This window comes from Struthio camelus, chromosome 5, assembly GCF_040807025.1.
Source record: "Struthio camelus isolate bStrCam1 chromosome 5, bStrCam1.hap1, whole genome shotgun sequence".
In the NCBI taxonomy this organism is placed as follows: Eukaryota; Metazoa; Chordata; class Aves; order Struthioniformes; family Struthionidae; genus Struthio; species Struthio camelus.
In genome coordinates, this window is record NC_090946.1 from 17117067 (window position 1) to 17144490 (window position 27424).

Genomic DNA, 27424 nt, shown 5'->3' on the forward strand with positions numbered 1-27424 from the left:
GCTCTCTGAACTGCTGCTTCTCTTGTTTTCACAGCCCAGTGAGGCTTGGGAGCACGACTGTCAATATTGTACTTGTGATGAAACAACCTTAAACATCTCTTGCTTCCCCCGCCCTTGTGCTAAGTCTCCACCTATCAACTGCACTAAGGAGGGCTTTGTACGCAAAATAAGAGCACGTCCAGATGACCCATGCTGTACAGAGACAGTCTGTGGTGAGTGGGGATTCAGATCTCACCGTGTGGTATAATCTGCCTTTAGCAGTGGTCCTCAAGTGAGATTACAAAGACATCCTAGGCACTAGATACAGCTAAAAGCATTGAAGTGGTCAGTCTGCATCAGACCACAGGTTCTTCTGGCCCACAGGCTTCTTTGCAGATTTCATTACAGTATAGGCAGCGTATAGCAGGCTGGCATGTGTCTTGCTCCATGTGACCACTTTCACATGCTCCAGTACAACTGGCGATTCAAGGGGTCTTCCCCAAAACCTGTCTAAGCTGCCAGCCTTTTACCAGGGCTTCTTCAGGACCTGGGAGCACTTTGGAGCAAGCAGGTCTGCTGTGGCTACCAGAGAGGAAAGTGAGAGGATGTTTTCCAAGCCTCTGCCCACCTCATGCAGGACTTCAAGTGTATGTCCAGGGAAGAGCTTTAGAACGGAGCAGCTTAGATACTTCACCTGAATATGCTCCCAGCTTCCAAAAATGTACTGTTCAAGAATCATCTATTTCTGTGCAAGTTGCCTTGTCTAGTAATTCCTATTGGCTTACTCAAGGCCTGTAAAGTAAGAAGGCCTTTGTCAGTAAGAAGGCCTTTGTCAGTAAGAAACACTTAAGCATAGGCGCTTACACTGAGTTTTGTCTTTGGGAATCTAAGTCCCTAAAAACAGAGTTTTCACAGGTCAGAACCTGAACCTTGCTAAAGGACAGCAATTAGGAGATGGTTTGGATGTTCAAACTTTGGTGTAGAGATGAAACTGCCAGAAAGGATGCTTTGGCTTACTTTATCTACACTGTCTGTTGCAGAATGTGATATAAAAACCTGTATTATCAACAAAACAGCATGTGACTTAGGCTTCCAACCAGTGGTAGCTATATCTGAGGATGGTTGTTGTCCTGTTTTCACCTGTAGTAAGTACCATGTTTCCTTAAGGTGTTTTATGTATTCATTAAACTATTACAGTTTTTCTAAATGGAACTTCATCCAGGATCAAAATTACAAAAAGTAACCTCTCCTCTTCCCTCCCCGTCTTGAAATTTATTGTATTTTATTGAAGCGGAACAACTGGTACAGGTTATCAGCTAATATGTAGCTAATATTCAGGTATTGAATTTCTGTCACATAGAAACCACATAGAAACCATCCGGAAACTTTGCTACGAAACTGTATTTTCAGAACCTCTTGCCTGACCCAACCTCCCATTTTCTCTCTGAGATGGTAAATAATAAAGAGGAGCTCAACTGATTTCAAATGTGGGTAAAAATATATGATGTAATTAATTTGCCATATGGAAAATGCCAGCATATAGAGTTCCACCCACTATGTGCATAAAATTAGAGCAGGTGCTACATGTAGGCTTCAGGATAATAATTAGCAACATGTCCCAGCTACCTTTTTTTTTCCCCTCCCCCCACCCCGATACGTAGACTATTACGGCCAATGGACACGGTCAGTTCTACTCTGCCTCTCCTATAAGTCACTGAGAATTCAGAGATTAGTACAGTAACCAGTTACATCATTCCTAGCACCTCCTTTTCATTTTATTTTTCTTGCAGTACCAAAAGGTGTATGTGTTTCTGAAGGAGTTGAATTTAAGGTAGGTCATCTTCCAGACGTTTCTTTCCACAGGCTGATACAGCCTGAATCAGAATGCTCTGAACTTGTTATTGTCAACATTCACATAAAAAGCAGTATTAAAATAGCCCATAATTTTTCCCTGCCAGTAGCATTATGTATTATTGGAAATGTTACTGAATAGGTGCCTCTAGGGACCAGTAACTTGCTTACTAAATGAGGTCTTACTTGTGTTTTAGAGTCAAGAAGTCAGGATTGTAATTGAATACAAATTTTAAATCTCATTCGATGTTGTAAGATTAATTACTAGGCCAAACTGAGGAAAAATTGGAGTATGCATGAGATAAAGCAGTAATTCATTTACCATGGTTGATGCACTTGGAAGTATCAGCCTCATATTAATTTTGTGATACTGACAGTATGAGGTTTGAAGTTAGAGACCTGAAAATACTCATTTCAGGAAGCTCTGTCAAAAATAAATCCCAAGCACAAATATTTATTTTTCTATGGTCAAGAGAATATGTGCATATCCTTGAACTGACAGAGTCCTTACCATGTCTTATCTCCTCTTTCTATTTCTTCATATTTTCAGCCTGGGGCAGTGGTGCCTAGAAAGTCTTGTGAGGACTGTGTGTGCACAGACGAGCAGGATGTTGTTACACAAACCAACCGCATCCAGTGCGTTCCAGTGAAATGCCAAACTGCCTGCCAGCAGGTCAGCTCCATGCGCTCAGCCTCTCGGACCCAGAACAATGGATGTTGAGGGGATATATTGTAAAACTGGGACAATATAACAGGTTTCTCCCTAAAAGGGAGCAGGATATAATCATCTGTTAGATTTTTTTTTTTTTCTCTAGCAAATTTAAGAAGTCACCCTTGGAAAGATGTCCTGAGGGAAAATGATTGCAAGCCAGTTAAAGTGAAAATCGACTGCTGAAAGACCATGTTTGTGTTGTCTGTTTTCAGCTCAGAAATTAAGATCTCAAGGAAACTGTATATTCTAAGTGGTTTTCCTGTGTCCACACACAACTCGGTACTCATGAGCTGAGAGTGTGCATACGAAGTGTTGAGTACATTACTGAAGGCAAGCAAAGAATGGTTTCTTTTCCATTCTCACCCAGATATGACCAGGCCCACTGTCAATCCTAAAAATGGACAAAACCATTATCCTTTATTCTGAGGCCACCTACACGTTCTTCAGCTAAAAGAGTGAAGTATACCTAAAACAAAGGGGAGGAAATAATTAATGTATGTGTGGTCTTCTTCACATATCTGACACAGTGACAATGCTTGTGAACAATTGTGTAGACCAAGCCCTTGAGGATGCAAAGTTAATTACTTTGTCTCTAACTTAATTAACTTGTGTGTTAGCACAAAGAAGAGTGGCCAATGACATGGTCTTCATGGTGAGTGAAGTGCTCCAGAGCTTGCTGTTCAATTAGGGAAAGAAAGAGTTGAACTGTCAGGTTTAGTTACCAGGTTTAGAGCAATTTCAACAGGTTTCTAAAGTCGTTAGACAACAGAAGGATAATCAGAAGACTTGACTTATTCCCCGGCCACCCCCAGTGTAGCTTTCATCTGAGCTTGCTTCATGAACAAGACCCCGGGTGACATGGCTAAATGGTAACTTTATTCCCACAGGGTTTCCGCTACGTGGAAGAAGAGGGTCAGTGCTGCAGCCAGTGCCGCCAAGTGGCTTGCGTGGCAATTTTTCCATTTGGCAGTGTGACCATTGAGGTGAGCACTCTTCTTGCTCTGCACACAAGGCTGAATTATCAAAAAGGCTTCAGCATTTTTGAAGCAGTGTCATACTTTTTGAGGCTGGGAAGACCATTAGGAGATATAAAAATTTATATATTTCCAAATTAAATGCAGATATTTATATGGCTGCTGTCTTTACTATGCACATCTTACAGACACTGTTGTGTTGAGAACTATGCATCTCTGGCAGGAATGGAAATCAATTAACCCCCCTCTTCCTGGTATGCAACAGAGAGAAAAATTTGGAGGGGTTGTTCACATTGTGTAACACAGCTTTTGCAGAGATAGATGAGCTGGCTTCACATCACAGCGCTCCAAAACTGGAAACAGTGTCATTATGTTGCCCTGGGGATACAGCGCTAAACTTATCTGAGTGAGCTGATACAACTAAACTGACACTATTTCTGAATTCACTGGAACAGCAATCAAAAGTGGCATAGCTGCTTTAGCGTAGTGTGCCTTGGTAACACACCCACATATTATACCATGTCTTCCCAGTTTAGCATTGTGTAGACATAATCTAAGCCTCAGGCTAGCTCTTTGATTTTCTTACAGTCTGCTACTCCTATAAACAGTTAATGATGTTGCCTCACCCAGTTACTGCTGTCTTAAACCCTATTGCTTCTCTGATAGCTCAATTTTGCATCTTTTCTATTTATCTTTTTATTCGTTGATAATTTATCTTTCAAGCTACCTTTTCATATGCCAATATATTCTTTTTACATTTTCCCTCAAAAAGGAGGCTACCATGAGTAGGCTTTGCGTTTATCCATTAGCATCTGTTGTAAAGACTGTTTCCCTCTTTCGCATTTTAGACTTTTCTTCCATTTGTTGAAAAAGCAAACTGCTGAAATCCTTTAAAAAAGGGATTTTTCTTTTGCGCATACTTCATTCCACATATATTAACACACGCACGTTCTGTACTTAATAGTTACTGTTAGCATTTCTGTTCATAACTCCTTTCTCATTCTGCCATCAGCTTTTGATTCTTTCCACCTAGGTGGCAACAGGGATTTCTGTATAGGCTGGTACTGGACGGGCTTTGTACATAATTTGCAGATTTAAGTTCCAGACATTTCAAGACCTTCAAAGTGATATGAGCACTCTGCCAGTGTTCCCCCGGTCCCTCTGCCGGTTCATTGACTGCATTACTATAGTACTATAGTATTATTCCATTTTTATTGTTAATGCTATATTGTAATTTGGGGGTGTTTTTTTTTCTGTCTTTATTCAGGTTGGAAAGAGTTATAAAGATCCATATGATAACTGTACTCAATACACATGCACTGAATCAGCAGGCCAGTTTTCCTTAACTAGTACGGTAAAGGTTTGCCTACCATTTGAGGCATCAAACTGTGTCCCAGTAAGTATTTTAGAACTGGATAAAAGCCTTCTGGAATGAGTCCTTCTGCTGTTCTGGGAGGTTTCACTCTGAAAGGTTTCACTTTGAAAGTGAGCAAAACTAACTTAACCATGGACCCCCAAGGGAACTGATATACACTGTGTCTTCTGCGACATGGTGGAAAGGAGGGGTAGATGACTAAGCAAGATGAATAACAAGGGGGCTCATCTGTGGCCTGGTTTTCAGTGGTTAGTGGCTTCCAGTGACTTTCAGAGGTGATGCGGGATTCACAGCAGTTCTGAAAATCGAAGTAGGGATGGAGACTTGAATTAGCTTTGCATGAAGTTCTGCATAGGTACGGCTGTCTGATTGTGGGAGAAGATGTAATACTCCGGCTTTGGAGCTGACTGAAATTTTTGGGGTGGCTTCAATAGGATCTACATATGGTCAGGCATGCATTATGGAACATTTTACTTGGCTTGTGGTTTTTCCTTGCTGTATTTCTTTAAAACTCGTTTGTATATAACTGGTCCAGTCACAGTTTTGTGATGTGGAATCAGCGTGTTGGTTAAAGATGAAGGAAAGTATTTGAACTTTCATCATTGCTGTTAATTGCTTAGCAATATGCACATCTTGGATTAGAGAATCTGAACTGTTCTCGGTATGTTTGCTTTCCACACAGGGGACAATTGATGTGACTTCGGATGGCTGTTGTAAGACATGTGAGTGTGTTATATCATTGATTCCCTAATCAAGCACTGTTAGCTTCTCCACTGCTCGTAGCCCCTCATCCTTCATGCAGCAAGCATCTGCAGTTTCCACAGATACCTGTGGGACTGAAGGACTGTTCGTACTTCTCCAGTGTTGTTTTGTACCTCATAGCTGAGGCTCAAAATCTGCCTCATTCTTCCAGTGGGGGTACTAAAAATCTTCGTGATCTCCTTTTCTGTGTTTTTTAATAGCTGAAATACTGTTAGTTTAAACTATATTCCCGAGGAGAGAACTTGTAGAAAATATGTTCTCTGTTCTTCCATCTGGAAATTACATGCAAAAAATTTTTTTTTTTCCTTAGGATCCACCCATCCACCCAGAAACTATTGGCCGTTATAGAGTCACGCACATTAACAAATGTCATTTATAGCAATAAAAAAAAAAAACTTCATGTCTCCTTTAGGTCTTGGTTCAGCAGTAGCTTTACATGAACTTATACATAAGTCTTCATTTGAGTTAGTACCCAAATAGAAAAGTGTCTTGAAAAGCATGGAACTGCTTTGCTGAATTAGTGCCTCTTTGGTATTTGGTTATACATTTGAACTATAACAGGTTTAGCAGGATGATCTGCCCTTGCTTTCCTAGCAAGTATCTTTCAAAATGTTTCCTCTCCAGTCTGAATAAGTCTAATAGAAATGATCTCCCACACAGGTATCGACCTGCCACATAAATGCAAACGTAATATGAAAGAACAGTATATTGTTCACAACAACTGTAAGTCTGCTGCTCCAGTCCCCATGCCTTTCTGTGAAGGAACGTGCAGTACATATTCTGTGTAAGTAGGAAACCTTTCTTGTTGTTATCTGGTCTTCCTGGGTTCCTGTCCCCAGCAGATGCAGCTATTTGTCCCCTTCACACTGTGAAAGGACCTGGTTAGGCAACCAAGCGGGCAGAAGAGCAGCTTTTAGCGATGTGACTGAACGTCACGCTTAGCCTTTAGCATGGTAGGCGTGCCCTGTCTTAGCTAGGAAATTAGGTCACTATAAAAACAAATCTGCTAAAATTTGTTAACTAACCTGTTCTTACACACCCCCTATGCAATTTTTAAACAGCTCTGGGGTTTGGTGGGTTTTTTTCCCCCCCTGCTCTTTAGTCTCTGCATAAATTGCTCATTTCTGTTTTGCCAGAATGGACCTAACCGAAAATCCACTGTAGTTACTAGGATTTTTCCCATTGGCATCAGAGGATCAGGCCCTGCATGGCTCGTAGCTTCATGAGGATAGACTGTTTTGAACAAGCAGAAAAATGGATAGGAAATGTTTACTCCCTTGTTCCTTAGAAGTACCTACATTAGGAGCAGCAAATACCGATCGGCTTAGGAAAGCAGCAGGCTGCGGGCTGATTTGTGAATCCTGTTTCCACAGGTATTCCTTTGAGGCCAATGAAATGGAGCACAAATGCATTTGCTGCCATGAAAAAAAGAGTCATAAAGTGCAGGTGGAACTGCTTTGCTCTCAGGATAAGACAATCCAATTCACATATGTGCATGTAGATGAGTGTGGATGCGTGGAAACAAAATGCCCAAATAAGAGAACATGAACGTAAACTAATGGAGACATTTCACCTCCCATTTAATGCTTCCCTAGCATGTGAGTAGTTTAGAACATAGCTATGAGCATCCTCCTAACAACGGTACTTTTCTCCTTTACTTTTTCCTTCTGGTAATATATGCAGTTATGGAAATTAGCCAAAGGATTTTGTTCTATGTGTTTGTAGAATAAACTGCATTTTAAAGAGGACTTGTTCTCCTGTTTCAGTGATGCTGCTTAATGGAGCAAGGTGACTAATGTCTTTCCTCCCGTAGTGATGTATAAACTGAGATTATTACAAGGCAGTCTAGAGACAGCTGATGCCTTTCAAAAGTCCTGCCTGAAGAAAGTATAAGTTATCAAACAGTACCCATACATATCACTTCATTTCACTCAGAAGGGAAACAGCAGTAGCTTTTACAGCTGCATTTTAGTCTATCATACAGGGCTGAGCTCAGGGGTTTGTACATTGAGCACAACATCAGGAATGTTAAAAACATATTTTACATATATGTAACAGAGTTATTATATTCATGGCCTTTTAAAGTTCTTATCTCACAGGTGTACTCTTTTATTTGCAAAGACCAAATCAAACTCTGAGATGTGTGTCCAGTGAGAAACTGAAATTCAGTCCCACTACTCATTACATGACTGTCTTGTGTTATGAATGACTGACTACCAACTAGTAAATCCCATGGGACATGTAGTTTGTGACAGTATCTTATGTAGACAGGGGTCAAGATAGCTCAAAAATGCCTTCAAAGTATGCAAGGACAGCAGCTGCATTTGCTATTTGAGCAGTTTGGGTTTTCTGTGACCTGAAAGAGAACTGAGAACTGTGACTTTCTTATTTCTAGTGCAGTGTGCCACAGCCTGATGTATGGGGCATTTTGGACTCTTTTTTTGAAAGGAATACTTCTAAACTGACCAAGTAAATATGCAGTTCATTAACCTTTAGCTTTCCATTTTTAAATGCTGCAGCTATTGAGCTCCCAGGAATCTATAGTTTAACTGTTTTTCATAGTCAACCATTTTAGCTGCCATCAGGTTACTTTCATGTGTGCCACCTCATTACGGTATTACTGATCCTCGCCTGACAGCTTAGTATTGCTGGAATCCCAGACTTTGACTAAGCATAGGAATTGAACGATACACTTTTTCTCTGCTCTCACCTGAGAGGCCCATGCCTGTTTGGTACATCACTATGATACAACAGGGAAGCCCATGTTTCCTCTCTGTGGGATTCAGCTCAGCGCATTTTATCTGTCTGGTTCTCTAGGCTCCTTCTGGCATGATTTGTCTCAACCTAAGACTGGTTTGTAAGATAGCCCTTGGGAAGATGCTACTTTCTCCTTACTGGCTATTTTGAGAGCCAAGGCAGTCAGCTGAGAGGGGTACAGTCAGATGAGGTGAATTTCATCTTTGTTTTTATTCTGTTTTCTTAAAAACAATAAGAGAGGCTGGATGTTCCTAACGATGACAGTGGGAATAGGCACATTGCAGGTAACTTTGGGAAACAGGGCTGACAAACTCCAACAAGGAGTAGAGGAGCTAAAGCAATGAATTGAACCTAAATCTCCCATTCCTAGAATCTGATCTAGTCACTGGACCATTTTGCTTGCTTATAAATGAGAAGAATCCCCAAATAATACTGAAAACTCTCAGTACAATGCAGCTCCCTTGGAAGGCAGGTGTTGCAATTGTTTGGCATTGAGGCTCACCTATAAATTTCACATTAGCCCAGAAAATGTTCTTACTGATACAAATCAAGTGCATGGATGCTTTAGCAAGGCAAAAAGGCAACAAAAGGCATTCCTTCCTTTCCTCCTTGCCTTTGCCTGAAGGGGGAGAAATCATTCTTGAGTGGTTTTGTCATCAGAAGAGTAAACAAGCTGTGCTGGTAGTCAGATACACACTCATGTAAAGCTTGCAAATCAATCCTTCTCAGCAGGATGGCTTAGCAACAGCACTGGTGGAAACCTTTCACCATCTCTGCATTAACTTGAGGTGGAAGAAGGGCCTAAAACATAATCTAATCTCATCAGGTACACTTGGAAGTCTGTTTTCCTGTGTCTTTTACTGATTATGAGCCTTCATTAAAAAAACTGAGATTGGCACTGATTTTAAGATACACTGTTCATTTTTGGCATGCATTTTGCTTTTCGAGTGAGTGAAATTACTTTAGCTGAAGCAAAAGCATATGCCTATCTGCGGAGTGCTTTTGAACAGAGATCAGAACAGACCACTTGAAATCCCCCATCTTCCCCTACTCCACTCCCCGCTAGGCCTGACCCATCATTTACTCACTCAGCCCAGCTTCTAATTGCCTTGTGCTATCCTATTTACAGCTCAGGGAGGGCCAGGTATTAAACTGAACTCATTGCTCCTCTGCCGGTGGGTGCAGAATCCTATTTAGCCAAGACACAGCGAGCGACACAAAGCTTCTTTGTGAGATCCTTTGGCTTCCTCAACTCAGAGACAGTGAGGAGGACAAACATCTTCCCCATCCACCCACAAACACGTGCACGCATGCACAGAAACAAAAAGCAGGCCGGAAGCTGTTCTATCTCAGGTATTACACTGAAAGTGGATAGCCCTAATGAACCATTTGAGAGCTGGCCTTTCGTGCCAAAAGATGCTGCCTCCTTGCTGGCATGCCAAAGCAAGGAGCATTGCCACCTGCGCAGGGCAAGCCAGCTTGCAGCTTAAGTGTGCATGTCCTACTTCAGGGTACCGTCCCTAGCCCCCGCCTCCCCCGCCCCCCGGTCTTGTAGGGCGGGGACCAGAGTTGGCAAGGGTACAGACATGGCCAGCTCTTCCAGGAAAAGCTTTCTTGGTGAGCTGTGAGTGCTCCTTCTCCAGCTGTGGTCCTGCTGCTGGTGCGTGGCCCCTTCTCTTATGTGTGCACTCAAGCCCTCATCTGAGGTCACAGGTCATCTCTTCCAGTTAGTGAGTAGTCTCTGCAAGTCAAATGTTTTCTTGGCATAACGCAACCAAAATGAGGGGTGTTCTGCAAGAACTGTTTCTTCCCTTTTGCATGAATTCTTTGTGCCAGCATCCACTTTAACAGCGTAGCCGCAGAAGAACCACCCTGCGGGCAAACCAGTTGGGCCAGAGCTCAGCTGGTTGCATGCAGCCTGTAGCCATTCTTTTCATATCAGAAAAGGATGGTACTCCCACTTGCTGGACAGTTCTGAGGCAACACACCAGGAAGTACTGTCCCATATTGCTAAAATAAATATTTGCCTGAGATATTGCCTCTTGTCAGGTGAACAAGTCCCACGGCACGTTATCATTACACCAGTGTACGCTGAACCTGGGTTGCCATTCGAACATGAACTCTGAATTGCCCATTGGTTTGTGGTTTTGAAAGCTCTGTTTCCAAAACTGCTTTGACGTAGTTTAGCTAAATTCTTGTTTGGCTTTTGTTATGAGTTATTGGTGTTTGCAAGGAGGAGAAGAAAATGAAATATCTGCTCTGAATTTTTGTTTGGGGAGAGGTTTGTAGTCTTTTGCAAACCTTTCCTTTGAGTGGATCCCCTGGCTGTGGAATCAGCCCTCTAGTGTTATCTACAGTGCACTGTATCAATATCAATCTATTCTGGTATCTATAATCTTGAGCTGGAAACAAAGACTGTGAACTGTAAATGCCCTCTAATACAGAAGGGATTGTTTAAAAGAGTGCTGCACCTATTCTGTTTTGGCATATTGGCTTAACAATTAGAATGAGAACGCTGCAAGGTAAACATGAAAAATTTTGTCTGAATATCACTCAGGAAAGCTACCTGATTAGTAATGAACCAGAAAAGAAAATAATCTGTCTGGCAAATTCTATGGATCATCTTGCAGGTAAGGCAGAGACCAAGCATTGGGTGGTCTGAGATCTAAGTCTTCTATAGGTTTTGTGCGCTCTCATACAAGTCATTGGCTTTGTTTATACTTCCTCTCTGATCTAAGGTAAGGGTAGAGGTAGGCTCTTGTTTCTTTATGCTGTTGTAACATTAAAGTTCATAAAGCCTTTTTTGCACCATTCTAGTTGCAAATCTGAAGGGGCTGCACTCGCTTGGGGTAGGCATCCCAAACATCCTTCAACAGAAAGAAGTGTGACCAATTTTACAAAGACACCAAGACAAAGGTATCGGTTGTAAAAATCTTTCTGTTTTTATACACTCCAAAGGATCTGATTAGTCGGTATCTTTAGGGCAACAATGGGATTTAAGTCTCAGTTTACCCTGTACAAAGCTATTCTCACAGCCATTTAATTCTTTGACAACAGCAATCCCTCTTTTAGGAAAGCAACCCAATCGGCTCTGTGCCCAGGCAATTGGCTTTGTGTCAAAGGCAGGCCGGGGTTTGATCATGAGTGTGCAGAAAAGTTGTAATTCCTTATGCACTTTATGTTTCTCTAGGCGTGAAGACCCAGTTCACGAGGAATCCTTGAAACAGTTTCATTGATACTCACTGGCTGAAATCTAAATATTTCTGAATTCAAAGGGAATCTGTCAGGTGGCTTCTGATAGCTTTGGATTGAGTGCTCTGTTTAGAGACGTTCCTGTTTCACTCAAGCTTGCGCTCTGCAAAAGTGTGTTTTTAAAATTTCCTCGCTGGAAAGGAAATTATTTAAAAACTGATCCTCCCGAGGATCCATTCAAGTGAGGACTCCCATTGATATTGGTAGAAAAAAAATCAAGGAAGATTGAGTAGGTAGGCCTTGGTTCATCCCACCTAACTTTAAATTTTAAAGAAATATGATTAAATTAGGATTTTAGGCTTGTAATCTGTCTGTATAGTTACTGAAAATTGCTATCCACCTTACCTGAGACTTCACCTGTCCTCTGGAAATGCCCCTACCTCCACCTCCTTTGACTTCATAGGCAGCCTAAGGTAAGTACAGCCCTACCTTATCTAAAGCCTTTAAAGCAAAGCAATGTAAGAACCTCATCCCAAATACCAGTTTTATATACTTGTTCCCCCCTCCCCGATACTTACATCGAATTCTGCCAGCCCTATGTCTTACCTTGGACACCTCAACCATCATCATGATTCTTAGTGAAAGACTCTTTCACCCTGATTTATAACACGAATGATGTTGAAAACAGTTTCATTATTTTTGACAGAATCTTTAGGTGGGTTTAATCTCCTTCAACTTTAACATTTGTAGTGGTTATGTGAATTTTGCCTTTACTCCTTTTGTAATTTTTATGTATTCCATAGCAACTGATCTCATTTTCAGCCATGATACTGAGTGAGCCATATTTTGACCGATGCCAGTCTCTCTTAGCATTATGCCAGCAGCTCAAAGTGACCTTAAAGTTGGGCTAACTTGGCTGGCAAGGAGTTTGCTGCCATTCCTATGTGTTTCGTATGTAAGTTAGTCTCAGCTTGCATTTCGAAGGTCACTGAAGGAGTGCATAAACCCTCTTGCTGTATTGCAGCTTGTGCATTTTTTTCCCTGTCACCACCTTTCCCTTCACTGCTCTTCAAAGATAGTCCATTGCGATTCCTTTACATCATTTTGCCTTCGCTCCTCTGCACATCCAGACATTTTTCTGTACTGCCTGATCCAGTTCCTGTAACAGCATAAAAAGCTGGCTAAAAGCCGGAGTTTAATCTGACCCGCGGTGAGCAGTGTTCTATAAAGCAAAAAGCTACCTCTCCTCAAAGTGCCACGTAGCCACACCAGCAAATCATTGCTAGAATTTGCTCCTTTGTCACCTAGAATTAGCTTTCCCCCCGAGCCATGCCTCTTGAGGACCACAGCAGATACCTGTACATCCAAAAGCATCCCACCTTATAGCTCTCCTAGTTACACTTTCTGTTTGCTCATGATGACGTTCTCCAACCTTTTCAGCTACATCCCTTTCAGGGTGGGCATGCAAAAGATTTTCTGGGCATATGTCCTAGAACTCCAGCTTGCTTTCCTATTACCCCAGGAATATTGTCTGGAACTGCTACATTCATCACATCCTTCCTAAATAACTAGTTTAGGAAATCCTTCAGATAAATTTTATAGCCTGCCACCCTTGCTCTGTGTGGTGAAGTGCACATCTGCAGGCTGTTTACTGAGAATCAGAATAGCCCCAGTGGCACCAGTCTGGAAGCTTGTTCTTTTCCATGGGCCAAAGAAATCAGATCGGGCATTTTCCTAAAGACATTTGTGCTTTTCTAGTAGCAGGTGGTTCATTGGACAACTTTTTTATAGCCTATGTTGTGCTGCTCAGGCTAGGTTACAATATTGACCCTTTTAGCCTTCCTAAAGGAAAAAGCAGTTCAGGTAAATTCTCACCCTCACAGCCATAGCTTAATTGGATAATTAGGCATTCAGTTACTGGTCATGCATGGATTTCTGGCAAAAAGGGCAGCTATGCTTATTAATTCACCTGTTCCTCCCTCAAGCTCAATGAGTTGAAAAACATCTGAAAAAAAACAAGAAAGTTTTCATAGTAGTCTTATATTTTGCTTTTAGAGCAATGCTTGAGAGCGTTCTAGATTTTCCCGTCATGTGTTTATTAATAACTAATGAATTAAGTGGCTTTCAATTGAAGGTGGTTTTGCACTTCAGAGTAAGAACTGTACCCCGGATCCAGTGCACGGCATTTCTTTGTATCTTCAGTGTAGGTATTACCACTGTGTCTTAGATCTACTCAACTGATACTTGAGGTAGGCTTTGTATACTGGTCATACATGTTTCAGGGGGCAGTTTCTGCCCTAAGTACCAGTCACTCACAGAGCAGGAGGGAAAAAAATGTGTGTGTGTGTGTGTGTGTGTGTGTGTGTGTGTACACATACGTACATATATATTTAAAAAACACACACGTGTATATATAAAGCAAGTATTCCAGGAACCTGGGCTACTGCATTTTCAGAGGACTGTCTTCCTTTTCTCCATCTGCACTTCTTTGTAATGATTTTTTTTGTCTATTTGTAAAAGAAACTCTCAAAAAAGGACAGAAATTCTTCCCTCCCCATCCTCTGTAAACCTGCCACAAAACCCCTAAAGGTATGTGCGTGTTCAACAATACTGAGTCTTGACATGAGTCTTTTTCTCTTGCTCCACACTGCCACAAGCCAAAAACGGTTTGGTGTGTCCTATTCCAAAGTCTACACACATGGTAACTCAGAGGAAAGAGCAGCAGGTGTGGCTCCTTCCAGCTAAGACAGTCTCTTGGGCCTCCTTTCAGGGCTGCCTGGAAATTCAGCTTGATGCTGTGTATGTCTGTTATTGCCACTCACTGCAATAGGCAGAATGGGATGGGAAGGGCGATGGAAAAAAGGACAGGAAGGGAATTTCTTCCATTTCCATAAAAGGATGAATGCCTCGGTCTGGTTGCTTGTGCCGGAGAGGGGATGACAGTCACAGATGGCAGTCAAAACCCACTGAGTCCTGCCCTGTGAGAGGAGCAAGGCAGCGCGGGTGGAAAGCGCAGGCTGCTGCAGAAAGCACCGGTGGCAACTCTGTGACTGAGGCAGTAAATACCCAGGCCTAGCGTGTCCTCTTACCTGGGCTTTGTGTGGCAGAGAAATGACCTCAGAGGGAAAAGTACCAAACTGATGCTGTAGTCCTTAGCTAGCATGGTGCTTTGGACAAAAAGGTCTGTTCTATAGAAATTCTAAACGAAGGAGCCATTTTTTTTTTATTTGATGAACAGTCCTATGTCACTGTGTAATATCACCTCTCCTAGTGAGGCCAGGTAGATATCGTCTGCCTACCTAGACATTGAGAGGTTCTGCAATAGAGTTACATTTCACTGATACTGAATCACTTCAAATTCTTCAGTTTCTAATAGCCCTGGGCCTGATTCTCTTCCTAACTTCTAGTGTATAAATCTAGGATAACTCCAGAGCCATCTTTTCTCTTATACACCTTTGAAACTGAATTAGACTTTTTAGGTTTCCTTTCCCTAATAAGGTAGCGCCTTTGCCCAGGAAAGATTCTCCTAGCAATACAATAAATAATAATTAAAGTTCTTCATTATCATCAGCAAAGATTAAATACTTTGTATGAAAAGCATGTAAAACACTGTAGGCTCCAACTACTTGGACAAAAATAGACTCTATTAATAATGCATGCAAGAGATTATTAGTAATTAAGATCTATTTCTGCAATCAAAATTCTGAGTAAACATTAAAATATGTATTTTTTGTTGCAAATGGGTTCTGACTGAACTAGAAGACTCTGCTTCATCTGCCCAGCTTTCTCTGGAGGAAATACAAATCAGTTAAAGTTTCAGTTGATACTATACCTGCAAAAAAATGAGACGCCTCAATATTATCCCTTAGTGTGAAATATATACTTACACCAATAGAATCTGAAAGTGAGAAAAGCACTTTCTTTTTGTGAAAAAAAACCCAATGTCATTCAATATGAATTGACATTGAAAGCAGTGTTACGATGGGGCAGAAAAGTGCTGTGACAGGATCCCAAGCCAGGCAGTGCACTCAAGTGGAATATCTTTAAAGCAAAAAGGACCCTCCCACACCAAAAAATACCAGATATTTCCAGTCTCTTCAGCCGTATTTTGCTAGAGTACAAAATAATAATCTGCAACTGAGTAATTCTAAGAAGAGGCAATGTAGAGCTGGCTGGCGAATCTGATTTAAAAAGGTTTGAAATAAACATGTCTCCTTTCATCCATGTTCTGAATGAGTGGGTCCTTTTTCCCCCCAGTATTTTCCCTCGAACCTGACCCTGCCAGCACTGTTTGGGTGGCCAAGTCTCTCCAGGGTCCCTAGGACGTGTCCTTCTCCCCATCACTGGTGACTTTTTAAATTTTTGGGTTTGCTCCCTGCTGCAATCAGCCCCAGGTGCTGCCTGTTCTTGGGGCCTCTGCCTTTGCCCGGCCGGTGCGCTTGCAGATGTGTTCAGGCTTCGTACAAAGTTGTATCCCAGGCTTTCATCCCACACAGTCCCAGCGAAGTAACTGTGGGTTGCAATAATTTCTGGCTTTAAAAATTGTCATGCATAATTGCATCACTGAAATAGAAACCTCCTGCTAATCTGGCTTTCTCCTTCAGCTACGCTGCTACACCTGCACTGACTGCTAGTACTCAGCAAGGTATCTTAGTTGCTTTACATAAATCATGGTTTTCTTTGTGAAAAGATTTGGAATATTGTGTCAGAAAATAACCTGAATCTGAAACTTTTTTGGAATTTTCAAAGGTGGCAGATTGCCAAAGTGAAAAAATTTCAGAAGTGAATTTTTTAAACCTGTTTGACTGACTTAGATTAGATTGCATACTGCTGTAGTCATAATACGATTTGTGCTCTGGCTTTTAAGTTATACCAGGGATGTTGTAGGCAGTCTAGAAATGAAACTTTATAAATTGCCAGTTTATTCACTCTGCCAGGCCTTGACCTTTATTTTATAATATCAAGAGAGCACAATTAACACAACAAAGCTATTAACAGAACAAATTAAGAGCCAAAAGCATGTTACACTTAGACGTATCAAGATGCTTTCTCATGATTTGCTAAAGGATCAGAATAGATCGTAACTCTGATAGTAAAATTTTAAGAAAAAAAGCTACAATTTGACTATGTCTCATTCCTGAGTAAACATTTTCTTGATTTACTGGAAATTCTTTTGGATTTAATGGAAATATGGAGAAAAATTCTTTTTAAACCTGTTCTGAAAATCAATTACCTGAATTACTGTATAAGGCTTTTGTTTCATTAAATGTCAAACTATTATAGAATTAGGAGAATTTTATATATAATCATTATGGCTACACTGAACTATGCTTAATTGCTTGTTCATGCTCTTAGACAGAAGTTCAAATTTCCTGGTATGTGTTTTGAAACCCTTTATTTTTTTTCTGCTTGCACCAAGGTCTAGTGCAGGCATATTACCAATGGAGTTCTCTCAATACATTCATATAATTAGTTAAGGAACATCTGATTATTAATTACTTTCCATCTGTTTTAGCATAGCATATGCATATGGGGAGGAAATATTAAATGCTACTGATTGGTTTACCCTTTAAGCCCGCTTGAAACAATGCAAATAAGGACACAAGCAATGGCACACTGCTAGAGCGCTACATGTCTGTTGAAGGTGTTGTTAGCTACACTTCTTTTTTTACTTAGGCCAGTGTAAGACAGGACAAAATTAATTGAAGTTAATAGAATTTTATTGAGGCAAAAAATTGGTGTGAAGAAAAAGTTATTCTTGTGTTTACAGTAAAGCATTAGATTTATTAGTAATATATCCATATGACTGCATAGCAATCCTGTTATTTTGTTTCATATGTCCTATTTTAAAATTGTAGATCTCCTAATTCCCTTACAATTGTAAATCTTTCTCACTATAAAGGCAAATGTTTGTTGAGAACTAAAAATATTCAGTGCTGACTGAAGTGTATTTAGCTGAAGGATATAGAGCCAATTTGCATATGTTAGTGCATACGCCATCAACACCCAGAAAGTCAATACAAGAAGGGTGGAAAAATCAACAAGTTTTGCAGACGTATTTGAATTTTTTCCTTAATCTTGAAGTCAGACCTAGCTCATAAATCATCAGAAGTAAAAGGCTCTGAAACAACTTTTTTGAGTGGATGACAAAGGCAAGAAACTTATTGGGCTTAAGAGGGGAACTGATAAATTTATGAGAGATTATCTACCATGATTCTGTCTGGATGCAAGAAGGGCATCTGATGACCCAAGAGCTCCCTTCCACTTCCAGATTCTTAACAAATTTAACCTGTAGGTGTGGGACATGATTTTTATTGGCACAAGCCAGGAATGCCATGTTGATCCTTATAGTACACATTAAAGCCCATCTTGCTTGTTTGAACAATATGTCCCTAACTGTTGGCCTATTTTTGTACAGAAGAGCCAAGTTAAACATCTCTTCCCTTCGATACATGATTGGAGATAGACGATGGCTGCAATGGCATGTCAGTTCAGGACCTTTGCCAAACTGAGCATTTAGCATAGCATACCTCCTGAGTTAGTGTTCCTTACCCAGCTCCCATACTGTTTTTTTAGTAGTAGGTTTACAATTTACATTATAATTGCAGCAATGTCACTGTGTAGTTACCTGATGTTATTAGTGACCCTTTCTTCACTACGACCACACAGATCTCAAGACCTGAAGTTCAATCATCTGAACTGACCTCTTTTGCTGTGCCTGAGGAGGAGATGTGGCATCCCATAAGGCTGTCTCTTTTTCATGATTCATATGTCTGAAATTCGTTGGCATGAATTCAGAGCCTCTCTTCGTATTCATACTGCAAAAAAGATGACTGTATCTCATTAATCCTAGCTCAACCTGTTTTTTTTTAGGCTAGCACATCCTGTGAACCTGGGTGGTACGCCAGCATTATTTTGACATGCTTTGCAAGGTCCTTAAGGAAAGCATTAGTGCTATGTGTCACTAATGGTGTTCTTGCATTGGACAATGTTTGCTTTTCCAAACCCACATACAGTAGAGTTAATAAATCATTAAATTGCTCTCCACATGTCCGCTGCAGCACAGCTAACCTCCTGCTTAAGTGACCACGCAGAATTCAGCAAACACTGCACATGGTAGAGCTGAAAAAGGGCCCAAACATAACTGCAGTGGTTAATTTGTTTCTACGCTAGCAAAACAAAATCAAATGCCAGCACAGCTGAATCACCCTAAAACACAGTATATTGTGTTGGTCTTAGGTTTTTAACACAGGAAAGAGCCTGTGTCCTCGTTGTTTTGTTCAGTATGCTAGTAAGTAGTCGGGTTTACTGTACAATTTCCATGGGCTCAGGCTCTGTGCTTGGTTAGTTACAAGGAAGTAGCTATATAAGTTAATGCCATTGCATTTCAAAAAACAAGACAAAAGTGCTACCAGGCAAAACTGTTCTCTAACTGAGCAAGCTCTTCTGAATGGCTTTTAAGGCATTAGACACTTCAATCATCCTATCCAGTTCCAGTCCTGAGTATTTTTTACCCAGTGCCAGTGAACTGCATGTCAAAAGTGAACAAATTTAGGAATTTAGTAAATTTTGAATGCCAGCCTAAGTGACAGGAGCCACCTATGGAGCAACAGATGATCTACATGGGGGCTGGAGAAGTCCTGCTGCCTGTCGTTCAAGAAAACAAAACAAAGTAAGTCCAGTGGGAGATGACGCAGGCCAACATTGCAAAAAGGTATTGGTCCAAATGGCTTCTAATGTGTTCATCAAAGGTCACTAATAAAGGAGTCATAAGACAAAACCAGGTCTGCTAGACATGGACCTCTTGTTCTCCTGTGAGAATGACCCAGAGTTAAGGAGCCAGCTCTGTTACAAACACAAGGGTCTCATCTTTGGACTGAACCTCAGATTCACAATCTGGAAATGTTCCCGTATAGCAAACGTCCTAAGAGATGGACTGAAACTAGCTGCTTCCTTGTTTTATCCTTGTGATCTTCCTACAGAATCCTTACTCTGTTTCTTTTGAAAACCCACCAACGGTGAGTCTCTGTGGAGCCAAATATTAGGATAGCCATGGGAAGGTTTGCCTCTAAGCTTGTCAGATGTATTGCACACCAGCAGATATCCTGAGTGGTTGAAGTATGCAATAAAAACACTCCCAGGGACACCTCTGGCTTTCGAAAGCTGTTGCCTAGTAAGATTTCTCTCTTTTTTTTTTCCACCCCTTATATTCAGCCTGTCTCTTTCAACGGCAGTTTATAATTTTGCGACTGTTTTGTGTCTTGGGTCTCAGGTTATTTTTTTCCACTGAGTTTATCAGCAAACGCTGGCTTGCTAAAAAAGATACGCACCTGTTAGAAACTAGAATGGGAGTATTTGTTTCATTTCACCTTTGACTTAAATTAAATATAAATCCTTGAAAAATAAACCGAGCAGTGAACCCACACCTCCAATTCTGTTTCCTCCGTTTACACTGGTTGTATAGTGAACTTACTGAAAGCTTATCTCCCTACGGAAGTGAATTTGGATCAAGGGTGTGTGTATGAATTCAAGCTGTGTTGCTTGTCATTGATTGCCTTCCCGGGCGATTGCTCTTATCTGAGAATAAAGAGTGGTCTGTGGAGGAAGTGAATTCAGAATAAGACATTTTCCAGATTCAGAAAGCTTTTTCTCTGAATCATCTTCATCGACAAAGTACCCGTATTCTGGGATAACAGCATGCCGCGAGGAGTTCACAATGATATAACTAATCATGTAAGTATATTTTCGAGCATGCGAGGCTCACAAGAGGCAGGAGGAGATGGAGGCTGAGGGCTGTTGGTCTTGGCCATAGAGGCCAGTCAAGAACGAACTCTCCCCTCCCTGGCCGGCCCAATTTGTACTGCAAGTTTTCATTATGATACAATACAAAACAAAACAGCGATCACCTCCATAGAGAACGAGTTGCACTAAAGGCCTCGTTCTAAAAGCTTCCAAAGAGACTTTTCCAGAACCACAAGAACTGCTATCGGTTGAGACAAAAGGCATCTCTTTGCTGCTGTTAAGTCTCCATATGCACCCTGATTTGGCATCTCAGACAGTATTTACAATTCCTCCTTACTTGTGGACATTACGATTCCTACACTATTTTTCATAGAGGTAGAACTGTTAATTACCTGGTATATATTCCAGTGTGCAGCATTCCATGTGGCTTATCCGAGTTAGTCCTGTGGTTTCAGCTGCTGTGATCAAAGGATTTGCTGCTTCTTGTTCTTGTTCTGTTGACTGCAAGCAACACTTGTGCTGTCACTCAGTGGGCTCACAGGGCAGGGCATTCCTATGAATTTCCCAGTTATTACAGCTGCTGGTTAATTCAACCATGTTAAAAAAAAAAAGCTGGCACCATCTTTCCCTCATTCTTTTTAACTACTCAGACCTTTACCTAAGGAATAGACATCTTTCATGCTTGGCCAACAGGAGATTTGGGGTTTGTTTTGTTTGTCCTAGAAAAATAGTTTCCACACTTTGTTTTTAGAAATGCGATTTGATGTTTCTTCCTCTGACATTTTTTTTTTCCATCCTGACTGCCATTCTTTTTCCTTTCTCAATTTTTCTGATCTTAGATTTAAAGGGCCAACAGATATAATTAGCATAGGCACTCTATGATAACAACTAAAAATCTACACCTAGGAGAATAGAGACTGATTAAATCTTGACACTAGGCCTGTGAGCAGTGCCAGTATCGACTACATTTACTATCTACATTGGCTAATAATAATAATAATAATAATAATAATAATAATAATATACAAAGCCAAAGAGGAAAAAAACAAATCACTTCTCCGCATTCTCAGGCAGCAGCACAGATTATCCTTTTGGCAATATCTGATGGCGCACATTACTGAGACACATTCTTGTTGCTCACATTAACACTGCTGCTGCAAACAACTGTTGGTTTTGTGCTGAAATTAGACGTGGGAATTGAGGTGCAGTTTACTGTTCCACTGCAGATACCCTGACTTAAGCACACCACTTTCAATCCATTCCCTATCCGTAAACAGAGATTACTACATCTTCCCTGTCTCTCAGAGACACTGTAGCAGTAAAGACTGTGTTGGTAACAGGACACTCTCACTTTACCACAGCTAAGAAATGCCATACATGGTGGAAAGGATTTCACTGCCCAGTTCCTAACAGGTGCCTCCAAAGCAGCCTTCTTTAAACCTTGAGGAACAGGAGAAAGAGGAATCATTCCTATTTAGTCATCCAAACGTCACTTTGGATTTAAAGAAATACCCGCATACTACCCAACACTTAAGACAATTCTCCACCTATTTCAGTTTCAGATTGACTGGCCCTGTTGAACTAAACATGACTATATGAGTTTTGCATGACTGTACAAGAACATTTACTGAATCAAGAAGTTCAAAAGTTTATTTATAAATTAGTACACTAGTCACTTAGACCAGCCCACAATCCTATTTGGCCTCTTGAATTAGGTTTAAGAGGACTTCTGTTAGCTCATCGACATGAAGATGTAGGGACTGTTTGTTTAATTGAGATAGTTACCCTAAGATTGCTAGGATGTTATAGTCTAATGGAATTAAGCAGCATGAGCTAGTAAGGGTACCTTTTCCCAGGGTTGGTCTCAGATAGCTTTCTTGAAAAAAGCAACATCACCTTCCTGCTTCACTCAAGACTGAGCAACAAGGCTTTTACCTTGTGTTTTCTGCACACCCAGAGAGTCAACAGTAAGGACTGGTTGGGACCATGGCAATACTAATATCATTCAGTAAGGCTACTTTTTCGCCACATGCTTATTTTTGTCTTATTTTCACACACACACACAAAAAAAACCCCATCAAACTGAACAGGAAAGGCTGCAGAGCAAAAAAGAAAGCAGCAAATGAAAAGTCCCCTTAGAAAAACTGCCTAATGCTGCAGATCTCCTGCACATTTATTTTTGTGGAAAACAATCTGTAAGCGCTATGGAGGTACGCGCAAGTGCATATTTAACAGTAGAAAAGGCACTGAAAATGCAATGGATTGGTAGGAACATTAACATTCTTATGTTTTAAAGCATAATTTACATGCAGAGCTGTAGTGCTGAATGTATTTTTAGTTAAGATAGCACATACATGGTACAGTTTGTTTCACAAGAACTTAAAATCCTTGGTGAAGAAAGGCACCATTATAAACGCAATACATGATTATCATTATTAATATGTTAACAATTAAAAGAGTTATTGCAGAGGAAGTGAACTAATTGTTCAAACAATATCACGTTATCATCAATTCCTATCTACCTGCAATATTAATGGGATTGAATCCAGGCCATAATAATGTCAAAGTCCAACTGAATTTCATTTACAACGCATTAAGCAGGAAAGAGAGATAATTTGGGAAGTGTGGGATGTTGGCATTTTGTTTACTTTGGCAAGACCCGTTCCTGTATAATACATTCCTGGCTCTCCCATTTCTGCAGTTAACATCTTGCTTTTAAAGGCTAGGAGATCGACATGCTTATTATAAAACGGAGTTGCATAATGATTCTGGCACGTGTGAGCAGAGGGGAAAACCCCCTCTATCCCATGCCCTATAGCCTTTCAAAGGACATGATGACATTTTTCACTCTGCCGCACATGGTTCTTTTTTTTTTTTTTTTTTTAACCTTGCTGCAGGTGAAAAGCAGCACAGTGTTTCGATCGAATGAGTCCAACATAGATCTGGATGGCACTAGGTCGATGTATTTGGGCCCCACACTGAGCCCTTTGTGCTCCTCAGCTTCCCCCGGTAGATGGGGTTTTTTTATTACTGGCTTTTTCCTTTGTCTCTCAATTGCATGTCCTTGGCAAAGCCTCTCTCTCTCAGAGGTGAGATTCAGGGAAACAGTGCCAGGGCTGCTTTCTCAGCACCACCCCCAGCTTCGCCATCTGTTCTCCAGGATCTCCAGCCCAACTGGCGCTCTGGATTTACAGCAATCCCAATTGGACTTTGCTAGGACTTGTAAACACGATTCCTCTTTAAATGGTAAAAAAAGCTGTATGGCGGAGGTGGGACAGAAAGAGGACTCCTGTGCAAGCCATGTGCCTTGCCTGGCTCTTTTCCCTCGCCAGCTGGGAACGTTCTCTGAGAGTGACTCTTGCACCCGAAATCCCTCATGCATATGAGACAGGGAGTTGCAGGATGCGAGGGAGGCGGCAGCTACAAGATGATCCAGATTGGCAAAGGACTTCTTTGAGGCCATGGCTTAGCTTGCGGCAGCCCCAGGCATAAGCAATGCAACTCACTGTCTGGAGTCCTGACCTTCTAGCCATCCTATGGACCTGCCTTGGTCATTTCTCCCCCTCATCGAACTACTTCAGACTAGCTGCTCCACAGCACCTGCATGGAGGCTTTCCCTTCTCCCTTGCTCCCAAAAAGCTCCCCACTGCTTTTTGGTACTTTATCTGTGCCACAGTGCAGGTGCCTGCAGATAAGAAATTACTGTGGGACAGCTGAAGTTACAGCCATGCTCCCGCTACCTGCACGCTAGTATCCTATGGGGTTCCTGGCCACCAGCAAATTGTTCCTTTGTAAGATGGTGGCCTCTGTCTCCTGTAACTGCCTCACTGCATGTTTCACAAAACCCAACACATTGCGACAGCCTCTTCTTTCCCAGAGAGGCATGGGGCTGGCAATGAGGGGAGGGAGGTGTAGGGAGAGCAGAAAGGCAGAGGAGCTGGCACTGCAGTTTGAGAAGGCAAGTGCGTGGTGGGAGGCTGTGGGTCTTGTGTGGCCCTTGACAGGTCTGGCCAGCCTTAATGATGGGCCACCAAAATCTGGCTTGGGGTGGGGGGGGATTAAAGGCTATGTCTCTCTGCTGCAGTGCGTACAGGATCTTTTACCTGAAGCTGATGGTTTCTCCTCTTAATCATGGAATCTCTCTCCTCTAAATGAATTTCCTTTGACCTTGTTTGAGTTTGTACTCAGAAACAGGCCTATTATTCCCTTTTGTGCCTCTCTCTAGCCTCTGAGGCATTCAGTTTTATTAGACCTCTCACAGGTCTCATGACTTTTGTTGTGCTTTGGGAAAATTCCACTGCTCTACACTCTAGCCATTTTCTGGAAAGTAAGCGAAAACCGGCTACTCTTAGTCGTTGTTTAGTCTGATCTTGGACCAGTCACTAACTGATAGCTCTTAATGACCAATCTCTTTCAAAACCAGAGTTGTAGGCGCTGCTCCCTGGCTGCTTAGTGCAAGAAGCAGGAGGAAGCACCCAGAGGAGACAGAAAGACAATTTTCATTTCAAAACAAAAGATCTCCTTTTCTAAGACCAAAAACAAAAAAAGTTCAGTCTTATTACATTTAGAGATCAATTTCTCTATTCCTTAAACAGTCACAGCATGCAGCTCTGTGACTTCCAAACACAAACAGTACCCGGAAGTTCATTTCATTCTTTGCTGATACCAGATCAGAAGTATTGCGTGTTTGACGGACCATATCTGACCGAATCATAAAAACCTTTAGTTTGTCAACCTGTTGCCTTTACCGATTCTAAAGCTGTGGATATTTCTGAAAAAGGACACTTTTCCTTTAAAAAGATAAAATACTGAGCTGCCAGCCCATCCCCTCTTGATTGATGTACATTCAAGAGTCATGGAGGGTTGGCCTTAAACAAATATCCCAGTGGATTTATTACGTCAAAGTCATGTTCACTCCATTGTGTCTAATGCCAAAGGTATTGAGGAAATTCCTAGAGTAAAATCATTTTCCAGTCTCCCCGCATTCATTGCCAAGAACACCATCAGCACAGGCAATAACCAGAGTTGTTACTGGTCTTTTGCATTTTTTTCGGAGGAAGACCAGAGCAAAAAGAGTAAAGTCACTGAAATGCAACATAAATTGAGAAAAATTTTAAAACATCACTTTCTGGTCTCAGCCTAATGCAAATATCTTGAGCTGCTCTAATAACTGAATTGAACATGACTTTACATGAAGTCAGTGGACCTTAGGCCTAAAGTGAAACATATCCTAAAACTGGCTTTTTAAATAAGGACCTTGCCCTGGTAGAGACCAGCCCATCTTTGGTATAAATGAATAGGCCAGTCCAAGGATGTTCAAAACTAGTCTGTAAGTGAAAGGCTCCTCAGGGTGCACTTTCCTCCTCAGCTCATCTCCTGCATGGCTCGCCTTATACCATGCAAGATCCCTGCTTATACAATTACTGCTCTCCAAGGGCCATTCCTGTTGCCATTTGGTTCACTTCCATCTTTGTAGCAGAATAAGGAGGTTGGAATGAAAAAAATAATCATCTTCTCCATCAGCTAGGATTTCTCTCTAGCAAAGTGAATGAAAAGATTTACAACTTGTAAAGTTCTAAGTGAGAGTCATTTGACTTGCCTCTGCTTCTAATAGGCACCACGTCCAGTTACTAAATAAACAGAGGCCCCATGTACACACACGCTGTTCCTCATGCCTAAGGCCAGAACCCATTGTCTCCCGTGAACAAAATCAGAAAGACTTCAGCTGTTTTTCAAACCAGATCCTGGCACCAAAACCAGCCAAACTTTAACGTGTTCACATTCTGGATTCTGATTTTCCATATGGCACCTCTCTCTATTTCATAGCTGCCCGAAAGAGACAACAGAAGGACACGGTTCTTCTTTTACACACTGCAGAGGCTAAGAGCCTCTCAAATTGCCTCTCCCACAACTTACCTTCATTCTTCCATTGATTCTTTCCCATATCATGGGCATGATGCAATTGCAGGAACAGTATGTGGCTTCACAACTGAAACCTTATAGCCCCAAGATTACTTACTGCACTTGTAGAGCTGGAAGAGTTAATAAAGAGTAAATGCCACCAGGCAACTTGAGAAGTGGGAGAGATGTTAAGAACTGAGGCATTGTTTTCTGAATTAATGGTTCGTACACTGAGAGAAAGTCAAAACTTTTCCTGTTATAGGCAGTTGGGATTGGTACAGAATCTGGTCATACCTTTAGAAGAAAAATATCTCGGCAATTTACTCCAAACAATTCCAAGTAAACTGAAACTTTCCAGGTTGTTTAGTCTTCCTGTCTGATATATCATAAGGTGAAGGTTTAACACTTCTGATCAGAGCTGTAGTGAGGGGAAGGGAAAAGTGACCAATGGATATATTTGTGCCTGAGTCTTCCTGTTCTGCTAACCACAAAGAGGGGCAGTAGGAGGTAACTGATGGAAGAGAGTTTAGAAAGGTAACACAAGCACCTTCAATTAAGCCTAGAAAGACCAATCCTAACAAAGAATCACTAACAATGGCTATCAAATCGCATTAGCAATGTGTTCAATCCCTCTTCTAAGAAAGCTGCTATCAGGTTGGTCTATACAGCACGAGCTGCTATGCAGAACTATCTTAAAAAAGAAACTTACCTCTAGAAAAAAGAAGTGAGCACAGTCAGAAGAAATATCTCCAGAAATAGTGATATACAGATCCTTCAGTATCAAGCAGTACACAACAGTTTGTTCACTTACTTACTGACCAGCAGATCTCATTTTCAGTCTCTTTTCTCTCCCACACTCTGCTTTGTCTTTCCGTAGATGATTGCTTCTTCCCCATGGTTGCTAAGATGATCACTAGGCATTTGCATTCCTCATGAACGTACTCAGCAGTTTTGTTCCATGGGAACACTGTCTTAAACTCATTTAATGAGAAAATACAACCTGTTGCTTGACCTACCCTGCATAATTGTAGATTGGCATAAGATCAACACCAGTCACAAATCTCCTGGAGCATCTGTATTGTATTCCGCATAACAACATGTAGACCCCTGCTCCATCTGCTCCTGTATTTACAAGAGCCAGGTGCTTAAGAGGCAGAGCTGGAACACAAGTTTGCTTGA

At 41.3% G+C, this 27424-nt stretch overlaps 1 protein-coding gene and 1 long non-coding RNA gene across 3 annotated transcripts in view; one reads left to right on the top strand and one right to left on the bottom strand.

Moving 5' to 3' along the window:
* The window catches only part of LOC104143774 (mucin-5B), a 43308-nt gene extending 35907 nt beyond the window's left edge, over positions 1–7401 (top strand). Inside the window, exons 39-47 of the mRNA XM_009674469.2 lie at positions 35–212; positions 1020–1124; positions 1770–1810; positions 2381–2503; positions 3430–3525; positions 4784–4912; positions 5574–5613; positions 6314–6437; positions 7027–7401. Of these exons, the coding sequence (XP_009672764.2) occupies positions 35–212; positions 1020–1124; positions 1770–1810; positions 2381–2503; positions 3430–3525; positions 4784–4912; positions 5574–5613; positions 6314–6437; positions 7027–7201 (1011 nt within the window). The 3' untranslated portion in view covers positions 7202–7401. The remainder of the gene's footprint in view (positions 1–34; positions 213–1019; positions 1125–1769; positions 1811–2380; positions 2504–3429; positions 3526–4783; positions 4913–5573; positions 5614–6313; positions 6438–7026) is intronic.
* Positions 1–27137, bottom strand: part of LOC138067426 (uncharacterized) — a 28767-nt gene extending 1630 nt beyond the window's left edge. The window contains exon 1 of one of the 2 annotated variants that reach the window (XR_011141305.1): positions 27057–27137. This is a non-coding gene — a long non-coding RNA (uncharacterized lncRNA). Of the gene's footprint in view, positions 1–26954 lie in introns of both variants that reach the window. The other variant, XR_011141306.1, reaches the window with a different exon arrangement.
* Positions 27138–27424: the final 287 nt, after the last annotated feature.